This window comes from Dendrobium catenatum, unplaced genomic scaffold (genome assembly GCF_001605985.2).
Source record: "Dendrobium catenatum unplaced genomic scaffold, ASM160598v2 fragScaff_scaffold_249, whole genome shotgun sequence".
Taxonomy (NCBI): domain Eukaryota; kingdom Viridiplantae; phylum Streptophyta; class Magnoliopsida; order Asparagales; family Orchidaceae; genus Dendrobium; species Dendrobium catenatum.
In genome coordinates, this window is record NW_021318711.1 from 3,563,303 (window position 1) to 3,576,473 (window position 13,171).

Consider the following 13,171-nt stretch of genomic DNA (forward strand, 5'->3'; position numbering starts at 1 on the left):
TCAAATTCTCCTTGGGACTCTTTAATTTTGAATCTTGACATGAGGCTTCCGAAGGCTGATTGCATGGACTATGACTAAAAAAAAGCATGACTCAAAAACAAAACTCACATGACACACACTTACCTGACAACTAACTTGACACCAAAAACTTATGATTTACTAACTTGCTCTGGTACCAAATTGATGCAAGCAAAAATTTTGGAAAAAGCCCAAATTTTTTCAAGCAAAAACAAAAGTTTCCTAGGAAATAGAAATTACAAAAAATACTAAAAAAACACCTTTTATAATATTAATGGACGTTTACAAATGACACATTAAACACTTTAAAACATAACAATGACTCTTACAAAGTTATAATCTGGAAACACCTAAAAATGCCTTTCATCCGTTTCTTTGAGAAGAAAGATACAAGTGGCGTCGAACTTGTGGAGAGATGAAGGAGATTAGAAGTCGAGACGAAATATAGCTCGCAAGCTATAGAGAGGAGAAGAGATGGGGGGATATAGCTCGCCAGCTATTCCCAAAGTAGAAAAAACCCGCATGTTTTTTTACTCCAAAAATTGACACATAAGAACCCCTTCCTATTACAAAACACCTAATATTTATAAGAGAAAAAGGGCAGCCAAGCAGTCATAATCATCTTCATTTAAACCCATTAAATCAGGACAGTTTTCAGTCCAAAACAACACCCAAAAGGCCACATAGAAAACTGGGAAAAATCAGCCATGGGACAAGCAACCAGGGAGGAAACCGAAGGGGCTACACAGGAACTGGACCAGCAGCCAGACAGGGAACCGAAGGGGCACAAAGGGGACTAGAACCAGCAGCCATCAAGGGAGAAAGAGCAGCCACGGGAAATAGCACCAAGGAGAAACCGAGGGGACACAAAGAAGGGGAGAAGACAAGGTTCCAACTCCACATAATGAGCTTTCAAGTGCAATTAATCCTCCAAAAAATGAGCTAAAACATCAGCTCAGTATTAATGAGCTAGAGCCAAGTAGCTCCCAAAACTTCAGCCATAAATTAAAGCAGTCAAGGTCCAACCCAAGAGGCAACAAGCAGCCCAAAGACCAAAGAACCTAAAGATGTTTAGACCCCCCCTTTGCCTACATCAACATAGAATCTAAAAACTGTAACTAGCTATAGTATTTTTATTTTTTACTTGTTTCAACCGTTTCATTATTTGTTTCTAGAAGCCATTTACAGTTCAATTTAGCTGTAAATTTTTACTTTTGGTGATGACTAGAATTATATTATTTGCAAGATCACGTTCTACTGATGATATTATTTTTCCTCATATCTTTTCTTCTTTTGTGCTGTAAGATCTTTATTATCGTTAAAATAATGCTTACTTCTAACAACCAGAAAATCAAACCCTGTGTGCAATCACTGGAAGATGAAATTTTAATTTTATGATATCTGTAGTTATTGAATTAAAAATGTGGTTCTCTATTTTGTTGTGGAAAAGATGATAGTCTGATGAAACTATTGCCTCAGAGCCTCCGTGATATTCCATCTTTACCCTATCTCTTTTGATCATTTTAAAATTTTAAAAAATGATGTTTCACCATAACGTTTAATGAATTCTTAAATTAGCACGCCTCTTATAGTGGTCACCATTTATCTTAATAACTGACTACTGGTCTATGGTCTCGCATCATTCAGTCTTGTTAAGATGTTATTTGGAATGCAATTTGGATTCCTTGTGTTTTGATATATAAAATCTCCAATGTTGTTGCTTAAATAAGTCTTGAGGCTGCCTTTGCACGATGAATTATTGAATTTAATTTTTTTTTAGTAATAACTCCTGTTGTTTGACTACTATTTTGCCAATGCTTTCTTGATAAGGATTTATAAATAGAGTTACATTGAATTCAATGATTCACTTATTTTCTTCTTTTATTCAATTATTTTGCAGCTTTTGGGATGGTTATTTTGAACACCTGATGGAGCATTCTTCTAATAAGTAAATTCCCCTATCTTTTTAATTATTAGTGAATTGAACCTATCCTTCATTTTTGTTATTACTAGCATCTACTAATTATTTTAACTTACATATTTGGCATGTTTAATTTATTTAATTTTGTCCCCAAATCAATTTTATTAGAATCTTTAAGCTAGAAGCAAGATTCTGCATTGCAGAGTTTTGATTTCCATAAATTTCGGCCATGAGTGAGTTGGATATATTGAACCCCAAACCTGATTTTATTCATTGTAAAAATAAATGATAAGATGGTAACTTGATCTTTTTGCTGCTGCTTGATTCATATCTGCCATTGCTTTAAGCCGAGATCCTCGTTTTTTTATTCCAATTATATAATCTTTACACAGGCAATAACCCTCATTCAACCATTTTCTTTATCTGTGCGATCAGATTATTTCTCAGGTTGTTTGTTGGACTACACGTGTATAGATGCCTTTTTAAGAAAGTTCTCTTTCACAGAAATATCCTCATTGCTGGAAACGGGGTATCTCCTTGCATAATTACTTGAGTTTTGATATCTTGAAGGTGGTATGAAATCCTAAGCAAGCAAAGGATGATTCAATGGTTGTGGGCCTAGCACTTTATTTTTCCATCTAAGAAACAATTGCTTAAAGATTTTAATAAAGGATGTCTAGAGAAGTCTCTGATGACTAGCACTTCATAAAGAAATTGTTAACTGGGGCTTTAAGAAAATGATAACATACTATGTTAGACTAATTAATTAAAAAAATAATAAGAAAATTAGGATAAATTTGGTACATAGTGACATTAAAGGGGTAAATTTGGAAGGTTCAAATGTTCATCACCTCCTCTAGATTTGTATAACCCATCTAAGCGCATTGAAAAAATTATTAATATGTAGAATTCATGAAAAAGAAGATTATTTTTCCCGAAATCAGTAAATTGATTAAATAAAAATATTATATAAAATCTAAACAAAAAGTAAATAAATGTTAGTAAGTGCATTAATTATTTGCCAAATACAGATGTTTTTATGATGCTTTTGTTATACAGTTTATTTTGAAAAAGAAATTTAAAAAATTAAAATCAATTTCAAATGACCATAACTAATAGTTTAGATTGTCATATCCTTCTTTTTAATTTGTAATATAATTATATTAACAGTTATAATTTATAATATTTATTAATTTGTAGTAATCAAATCTTAATATAATTTATAATTATATTATGTTTATTTTTCATTATGTGCAGCATGTTTGTGTACTTGCTGCTAATGTTTACACAGTTTCCTTGATTTTTTGTTGGGACAGATAGAAGCAGCAATCATTGTTTTATGTTAAGAAGAATAAAAAATATAGTTCTTCCCTCTCTCCCCTCCCATATATATATAAGATGGGATCTTATCTTATCTTCTTTATCAGAATTTCTTACATTATTATGCTGAGTAGTGTACTTTGCTTTCAGGATGACCAACTATGTGACTCTAGTTAGTGCACAACTTGTTGTTATGGCAACTCACATGGTACCTACTAGTACTGTTGCCTAGTGAAGTGTTTTGGTTTATATTATTATTTTCTTAATTCTTTTAACAATTGTCTTTTGTTACGGAGGTTGGGCTTGGGCTTCCGGATGGTGAGTCTTGGAACATTATTGAAACAATAGCGGAGAAAAACAACCTTGGTTACAAGCAACTTGTAAGTTGTTATTTGCCTATTTACAACATACGCTTTGTTTGGTAAGCCTTTGGCTTCTTTGGAGTGGCAGCTTTTTGGGCTGCACTCACTTGGTTGCAACCAAGAAATGCTTTTTATGCTTGTGCGGTCTGATGTATCACTAAAGTGTATAGCACCTTTCACGTTGAAATGCTTGCCAAACAAAGCCTTTGCTCGCCTTAAACTGGTTTGTTCTATTCTATTGGTATATTGATTTCAATCATTCCAGATTAAAATCAGAGGGTTTTTGTCGCATATTCACCAACTCCGGGTTGGTTATTGGGGGCTTTCAGTATGGAAGTCTCAAGCACCATCTTATGGGTTGCCATCCCCTCACCCTCAGGATACATATGATGAAAGTCAACAACAAGCTGAAGGTTCAGGTGTTGGTCGAAGTTGGGTGCAGAGTATGTTTAGCAGAGACAGAAGTATTAGGGCCAATTCTTTTGCTCGTGTTCGTAAGTGGGCTTCTGACAGTGATGCTTCAGGTACTCCCAATGTGTCCTATTGAAAGAATTTATCTCTTATTTTGAGATGTTCTTTCCATGTTAATTCCAGAATTCTAGATCTATTTAGTAGAAACATTCCTACACTATTCACTGGATTTTTCGGTCCTCAAGCTGTCATTGCTTCAGCTAAGTGATATATTTCTCCATAATAATTTGAAGACGATTATTTCCACTCCAATACAGAGCTCCCTGGTACAGGACAAAAGAAAATTCAATCAAGCGTGCGCATGTTGAGAGGCCATTCAGGTGCTATTACTGCTTTGCATTGTGTTTCAAGAAGGGAGGTTTGGGATCTTGTAGGTGACCGTGAGGATGCTGGCTTCTTCATCAGTGGAAGTGTTGATTGCACGGTCAGCTTTGTATCTTAATGCTTTGATGCATCTTTTATTGTAATTGCATTTTAGAAGCTTTTGAATATATCATTGTTTAACCATCATGTTTTTATTCTTCTGTAAACGTTATCATTTTTCTTCTGCACTGCAATTCAACACTTGATACACTTTTAGTTGCCATACTGATAATTACATTTTGTTTTTTAATGAAAAGCTGGGATCAACCCATCTCATTATAAACAAAGATAATGCTACAAGAAAGTAACGAGGAAGAGGAAAAGAAAATTAGAAAGCAGAAATTACGATAACAAAGTTAAGAAGGAAATAAAAAGAAAAAGAAAAAGCTTTTTAGCCATGTGCGGCCATGTAAGGGAATCAATAGATGATTTTAATAGAATAAACTTCATGCCTTTGTTGTTCTCAGTCCATAAATAAACCAAAGCAATCATGTCAGACCAGATAATTTTGTCTTTTTCCTTTTTGCTATAAGTTCATTTATTGTGTTTAACCCAAGTTGCTCAAATGATTGCTAAAGGCATTCCAAAGATTAGCCAAATCTTTGTTGATATGTTAGTCCCCCAAAGTAGTAAAATCAGATAGATTACTAGCTATAGGCATATAGATTGGAATTCCAAACCAACAAAATCTCTTTCAAATATCAGTAATAATCCAATAGTTGAAGAGAATGTGAGTCATCTTCGGGTGCTACATTAAACATACAACAAGCATGGCAGTTGGTAATTATCCAAGTTGAGTTGATAAACTTTGTTTGATAATTTTTTTTTTCACGCAGAAATCTATCCAAACATGAATTTTGATCTTGATAGAATGATTGGGTTCCAAATCCACTTAATACAAGAAAAGATAACAGCATTAATCAAGAAATTCTATAACAACTTCAGAATGAAATTTCCATTAAAGAGTAGACGATGAGAAGTATTGTTGGTGTTGGAAAATTGAACTTTCTGATGAGAGCTTACAAGATTAACATCTCTTACTTGAAATTAAGGAATATATCTTTTCCATTGTATGTTCCAACCTGAATTATTAGAATATTTAGATCGTACTAAACAAGAAGTGTTGTAATACATCTGAGAAAGCTCTTTAATTGATTGATAAATGGTAGCCCTTTGTCCATTTTCCGAATCAAAATTTGCTATACCTACCATATTGAACATTCCAAGCAATGCTGAGGAAGAAAGGTTGAATGCATTTACTAAAACTCTTAATAAATGTAGAGGAATTAACGAAGATGTGTTCTCAATTTAAAATGTCAAAGGATAATGATTACCAATGTACTAGTATTTAATAAATATGCCCACCAAAAATGAACCATCAGAGTTAGGTTACATATTCATGAATTAAGAAGATAAATATTAATGGCTCTAGATCATTAATACCAAGAACTTAGCATGCCATTGCTTTACTGTCACGACCCGGCCCGGTGAGCTAACATAAACGAGGCGGGAATGGATGTCAGACATAAGTTAGAACAGAACATGACAATATCATAAAACATGAATTATTAAGAATCTAAAGCAATCCAAGAGATATATTAATAAACGCCTCTAAAACAAAATTCATTAACTAAAACATTTCATATATATTCAAACATGTACAAAGGTGGATAAGATTTCTTTCATGCCAACTTCCACCCAAAATCAAAATCATCATACAACTACAAAACAACACAAGAGGAACCTGTTATGACGATAGGTGAACCAAGGTCGATCAGTCATTCCTAACAGCAGGGTCTCCTGAAAAATATCCCAAAATCAGGGAATGAGCTAATGTTCAGCAGGTATCAATTTACTCTACCAAAATTCAAATACAACGCAAGAAGAAACAATATGCATGCTTGACTTCTACTTCAAAGAATTTAAACAATAGAATATCATACAAAGTAGTCATGTACTATCTAGATGTTTTCTTATGTGTCATATTTCCTTTAGTGACATAAGTTTTGTATCATATGCTTATCATTTCATATCCTTCCCATCAATGTCATGCCTTGCATCAATAAACTTAGTATCTTATTTGTTTCATATACACATGTACCGGAGTATCAGAATTGTACTGATCAGGTACACATATTTAATGGTCATATCATTTTCTTTTCTTCCCATTCTTTCCTTTCTTTTTCCATATTGCCCCAAAGGGCCATATTTGCTCCAGAGAGCCATATTGTGCCAAGGCATCATATTGGTACTCTGCCTCAGCATGCACAAGTCCACATACACTATCTATTTTATGATAGATAATTAACACAGCTAACATTCATAAATATATTTCTAACCTTTTCCATTCTTATGCACGGCAAAATGTATAACTTTCAAGTATTGTAACAAAACAATTCAATAACACATGAATGACTTATGATATGCAATGCTACATATCAACATAATTGAAGTAATCTAGCATGGGTACAGTTTCATACTAATTCATTCAACATAAAATTTACATGCTTCTAAAAGGTTTATATACTTCAACATATAATGCATTTAATTTTTAGAAAAACATAAAAGACTATTGAATTTTGGAGATTCCACTGTACCTATCTCAAGCAAACAATTCTTCAAACCGTTGTCTCACCTCACACCGGTCTCTCCTTACAACTTCCCCTTTTTAAGACCTATGAAAAGAATGATTATTAGTCCGCAAGGTTTATAACTCTTACTCCTATAGTTGAATATCATTAAGTCCCTAATCCTAATTAAATGTCATGTATGTCTTGGTTTAACACTACTGTTGCCAGGTCCCAAGTCCTGGTGAGAAAAGTCGAGGGTTGCGTTAGGTAGTCGACAGCCAGCGTAAAACTTGTCGAACAATTGTGCAAGAAAAATTAAAAATAAGATGCTTTGTTATAAAAATTGGTTTAATTTTAAAAATTCTGATAATGGGGAAATATATAAAGTGGCTCGTACGGATGCTAAGAAAGCAATATGCGATGCAAAGGCATTAGCTTTTAGTGATTTATATAATAGAGATACGAAATGAGCATATACGTGAAAAGGTTGGAGTAGCTCCAGTAGAAGATAAGATTAGAGAGAGTCGCCTTAGATGGTTTGGTCACATAAAACGACGGCCTTCCAATAACCCGGTTAGGAGAGTAGAGGTCTTAGATTTGACTTATGTTAAGAAAGGTAGAGGCAGACCTAAAAAGACTTGGTTAGAAAATATTAGGAATGACCTTTCTTTGTTAGATTTAAACGAGAATTTGACTTTTAATAGGACAATGGAGAAAAAGGATTCATGTAGCCGACCCCACGTAGTGGGATAAAGGCTTGATGTTGTTGATGTTGTTGTATGTTACAACATATAACATAAGTCATAAATCTAATGTAAACTTTACCTAACATAGATCCCAATTAAAATTAATCATTAATCAATCCTAATTGTTAATCACTTTATTATTAACCCATAATCTAATGTATTTTATCACATCGCTTCCTTAATTAAGATAAATTTAAATGTTATTTTCGAATTTACCTAAAACCTCAATTTTAGAAATAGTATTTTTCATAATTTTCACTCCTTTTTCATGCTAAAACCTCTTATATACCTAACCCATAATTAGGATGTAATTATTTTCTCATTTCTTTAAATAAACATTTAGGAAAATAGCAATCTCACTAAACTCTAAAGTTTTTCTCAATAAAATTTGTCCTAGAGTTATTTATAATCTCATTTATGAAAGCATTTTCAAAGAAATCAAGATTTGGAAAAAGCCCTAGTTTTAGGAACATCAAAATTTTTAGAAATACTCAAAATTATGGTTTAAAATTCATCAAAAAAACTCCCTATACACTTTCTTTATTAAAATTCATGATTTTCAAAACCCCTAAATTTCTAATCCTAAAAATCTTGGAGGAGAGACAAAATTTATAGGGTTTAAAGCTTACCTTTTATCTTCTTGAGCTTTCCCTTCAATTTCCCATCTAAACCGCCGCCGGAAACCCGCCGGCCGCCCTCTCTTCCGCTCTCTCTCGTTCTCTTCCTTTCTCGGCCGAACAAAACAACACCCTTAGTGTCTTAAGAGTGTTGGGTAAGAGAAATGACGCATGTGCCCTTCAAGCGTAAAATTTCCTTAAGGCTCATGAGGGGTAAAATGGGCATAATAGCTAAATTTTACTTAAATGTGCTTCGACGATTTTTAGTTTTAAAACCGTGTGAAATTAGGTATAAGTTTTTTATACCGTTTCGATCGAAATTTCGCGTAGAATTTTATAAAATTTATTGCGTCGAATTCCGACGACTTTGAAATTTCACCTAATTTTGTCGTGGCGCATTGAAATGCGTGCGACACATCCGATGCACAGTTTTTGGGTTTTACATTTACCAACTAGCTCGAGTAAGTCCTTTGCCATTTCATTTACTTTTCCAAAACAAGTTCCTTCTAATGCAACCAATTTTGTTGATCTCAAAAAGGTATGGCAGCATAACACATTCTCCTTCTAATGACCTTGTTAGGGGTAGATGTATTAGATTCGGCTTATGTTAATAAAATCAGAGGTTGACCTAAAAAACTTGTTTAGAAATTATTGCAAATAACTTTTTTTTATTAGCTTTAAATGAGAATTTGCTTCTTAGTTCGACGTAATGGAGAAAAGTGATTCATTTAGCTGACCTCGTATAGTTTTATAAATGCTTGTTATTGTTTTACTACCAACTTAGGAACACAAAAGAAAGAAAAAAATAGTATGATGAGATTGGTGGATTGAGTTACTAAGATTAGTCCTTTCTTGTCCGAAGATAGTGCTACCTTTTCAATGAAAAGGCTCTAAAATGATGTTTGCTACCTTTTTGCACCAAGATGAATGCCCAAATATTTGAAAGAAAGATTTTTTGAGTAGCCCATCTTCTCAGCTAGATGATCACCTTTACTATCATGGTTTTCAACATAAGTTAAGGAGGATTTGGAGTAGTTGATTTTAGAAGTGCCTTGAGTAGAGAGAATTTTCTTAAGTAGAGAGCTTATATTTGGAAGTACCATATAGTAGAATGGTGTCATCAATAAATTGCAAACTTGTAAAGTGAGGCCAATTGGAACCAATTTAACCTCTTTGGTTCATCCCTATTAAGCTTTGATTTGGTACAGCTTATGATTGAGTTTTTATTTAATTTATTTGTTAGTAGATATATGAGCATGACTTGATTTCAAAGTATCAAAGTATATCAGCTTAGGAATCTAATAGATTTTATTGAACTTTATATTGAATATAGATGATGCAAGCAAAAACAAACAGGAAAGAGAAGCCACGGGAACACAGCCAGGGAGGAAAACCGAAAAGCCCACACAAGCACCCAGCAGGCATATCACGGGAACAGCACAAAGAAGAACCCGAGGAGACACAAGAATGAGAAGAAACAAGCTCCACTCCACAAACCTTTTCAATTTTATTAGCTAGGAAGTGCAATTACTCAACCTAATAATGAGCTAAACTTCAGCTCAAACATTTATGAGCTAGAACCAAGAAGATCCCAATTTTTTAGCTCAAAACTAGTGCAGCCAAAGCCCAACTCGAGAGCAGCCATGGCCCAAACCGTGAAACAGCAAACAACCCAAACAACAAAGGACCCAAAATGCTTTGATCCCCCCTTGCCTACATCAATAGATCTAGTAATTTGTACAATCATTTATACAACATATACATGATTTGGATGAAGTTAGTCTTATCAAATTAATAATTAATTATAAAAATTATAAGTTTGTTGTTGATGTGAATGAGAGATCTGCGGGATTCAAAGTAGGTAATTTGATAATGATGCGTTTGAATCCATAAAGGTTTTCTACAAGGGCCTTTAGCAAATTATCTGAAAGAAAGGAAAAGTTTTATAAATTTAATAAAGCTTTGGGAGTGACACCCACAAATTAGAAATCCTGGAAAGTACTTGTATTGTTATGGCTGCAACATATTGATTTGATTTTATTTTTTTCAAGATTTTGTACCAGGAGTATGGATTTTTCTCCTGTTCTATCCTCTCCTTATGAATCTACATCCAACATAGGTGTACTTTTTGAGCTTATTCATGAAGGTTTTATGGATGATTAGATTATGTCTACTACTAATCTTGAATATTAAAGATATTCTATGAGTTAGCATGGTAGTCTTACTTTTCATTAATCATGATCATGCATCACTCTACAGGAAGTACAACATTTATGCCAAGACAAATTAGATGAATATCAAATACCTACAGAGCCAAACTTATTAAACCAGACATATTTGATTGAAAATTGAAAGTATTCACTCATCAAAATCTCATAAAGTGACGAACATTATGGGTTTTACCTTTGCATTTTGTTTCGTTTTAGGTTATTTTGTGAAAAAAATGCCGTTTTATGATAGCTCTAGATAAAGGGTATGTATTTTCTAGTAGTTTGTTATGGTTCATTACTACAACGTTTCAACTTAGTTCAATGAATTCATGTCAGCACATTTAGAGTTTAGATTCGATTCAAAAAATTGTTATGATGGGAAGAGTTGGAAGGATGCTTGCTTCTAGACTAACGTGCCTTGTTCTGTGCTACGTTACCCTATTACCTTCTGCGTTAATTCCCACTTCTTCTACTGTTTCTACCTTGGCATCCATTACCTCCCTTTTTACTTTGCCGTTCATTAGGTTCTTGATGTTTTGATAATATTGTTGTTTCCTCTATTTCGTGCTGTCCATCATCTCGCCATACACGCTATTGTTTCTAAGTACTGTTGCTGGCTCTACTTCTAGATCTCCAGTACACTACTAGCCATGGCACTATATCACACTATTACATAAATTTTAACGCCTTAATACCCTACTATTTGGGCTTTTTTAGTTCTCTACTGATATTTTTATTTTTTATATTTATTGAGGGAAGTTGAGTCCTGGTGTTTCTATGGAGGGTTCAATGTTGCTTGAATTCATGAATGATGTATTAATTTTTCTTTTTTCAAAACTTTAAGTATCCTACTTCATTAGCCACTATACTCTTTATCTTCTCAAATTGATAATACAAGGTTATTTTTATTTTGTTGCACTTTTTGTAGATGTGCCGTATTATCCTGTTTAACAGCATTCAACACAAGATGTTTGCTTATGTTTATGTTTCTCTTTTTTTATTTAAGTTCAGATTAGGGAACTCCTGAAGTTCGGGTACTTTTAATGGGATATTCGTATGCCACGTGGTGCTTGGTGTATTTGGGGTGTTGTGTTAGCGTACCAGGCTTTCTAAGATCCACCACTTGGTTTTTGAATAATTCCTTGCAATGAATTTGTGATGCTTACTGTTTTACTTGATTGGCTGCTGGTTTTGGGAGTTGACAGTGATAAACATGTTATGACAATTAATGCCAGGTTGTGCATGATGGTTGGCAGCTGGAAGTTGGCATAAGAATATAATGGGTCAACAAGTGCTTGCTCTTTAACCTAATAGAGTGTTTTGCTAGATTTTTTAAACTCAAATTAGTTAATAATTATTAAAATTATGTAAGATACATGTCCAGACATGAATTAAGGCCTTCAAAATAAAATATAGTGCTATTTCACGAATCACATGCATCTTTCCACTTCATTTTCAGTAATATATACTTTAAAACCTCAAAATCTTGACAAGATTTGTTTAAGCAGGTTAAAATCTGGGATCCTACTTTGCGTGGGTCTGAACTTCGGGCGACTTTGAAAGGACATTCTAGGTGACCAAATTCCTGATTTAAACTAAAAAAATTCTTATCTATCTTTGTATGTAAGTTGTATTGCTAGATTTGTGAGTAATTGACTGTTAATTCATTTTATCTCTCTACTCTGATTATATTGTTCTTCTTATTAGGTACAATAAAGGAATAATATATTTTTGGACATCTATGTCTGCCTCTAAAAAGAAATCTTTTTTAGATTTAATTGCCTCAATCTTAAGCCCTAATATGCATTTGTTACCCATTTTAGTGCCTCCTTTCTTTTAAAATAAACAAGTGAATTTGTATATTAGTTTAATAGTTCAATTTTTATATTCCAATGCTGCTCCAGCATGCTCAAACACTACTCTTTTACCTCTTCTTCATGCCAAGTTGACTAATGCTCTACGAATTTTAATGAAGCATCATAACTTTTGTGTTGCTAGCTCCTTTATGCCACAAATGGCTCATGGTAGGTGAGGCACCTATTGAGTGATTCACTTTTTTGTGTCAATCATTTTAACCTGTTAGAATCCCTGGAGCATTCTAGTTTGCTTTTCTTCAGGCTAATGTGCATTGGGCTAGTGCCCGCCCTTTTAATATTTTATGTAATTTGCTGACGGGTTAAATTCTTCTTTTATTTTCATGATTACCCCATTTTGTGCATTCTGCGCTAACTTTTATTAACCCTATTTTTTCATTTTCTAAATTCAGTATAATCATTATCCTTTTTCCAACTTTCTGTTTGGCATTATGAATTTTCATTTTCCATTCATTACTATTGAGTTTCTATGCAAATCATTATGAATAATTTCTATCCATATAATCTTAGTTATGTACATTTTTTGATGTGAAACTAACAGGAATTGCACGGAAATATTAAAAGGATTGTGATGCTTGCTACTTAAGAGTAATGTTCAATAAGATGAGATTAAAGAACTTTCAATCGTTAATTTTATTGTAGTAAGCAGTTACAAGATTAGAAGTTTAGGACAAGTTAAGATAACTTTGAAATTATCAC

General features: G+C 33.3%; 1 protein-coding gene across 3 annotated transcripts in view; it reads left to right on the plus strand.

The window, feature by feature from the left end:
• Nucleotides 1–13,171, plus strand: part of LOC110098356 (DENN domain and WD repeat-containing protein SCD1) — a 160,740-nt gene that overhangs the window by 98,485 nt on the left and 49,084 nt on the right. For all 3 annotated transcript variants that reach the window (XR_003700165.1, XM_028693297.1, XM_020825173.2), the window contains 6 exons: nucleotides 1,919–1,966; nucleotides 3,410–3,467; nucleotides 3,556–3,639; nucleotides 3,887–4,145; nucleotides 4,350–4,516; nucleotides 12,107–12,171. Coding sequence is in view for 2 of the 3 variants with exons in the window: in XM_028693297.1 (XP_028549130.1) it covers nucleotides 1,919–1,966; nucleotides 3,410–3,467; nucleotides 3,556–3,639; nucleotides 3,887–4,145; nucleotides 4,350–4,516; nucleotides 12,107–12,171 (681 nt within the window). In the remaining variant the exon portion in view is untranslated. The remainder of the gene's footprint in view (nucleotides 1–1,918; nucleotides 1,967–3,409; nucleotides 3,468–3,555; nucleotides 3,640–3,886; nucleotides 4,146–4,349; nucleotides 4,517–12,106; nucleotides 12,172–13,171) is intronic.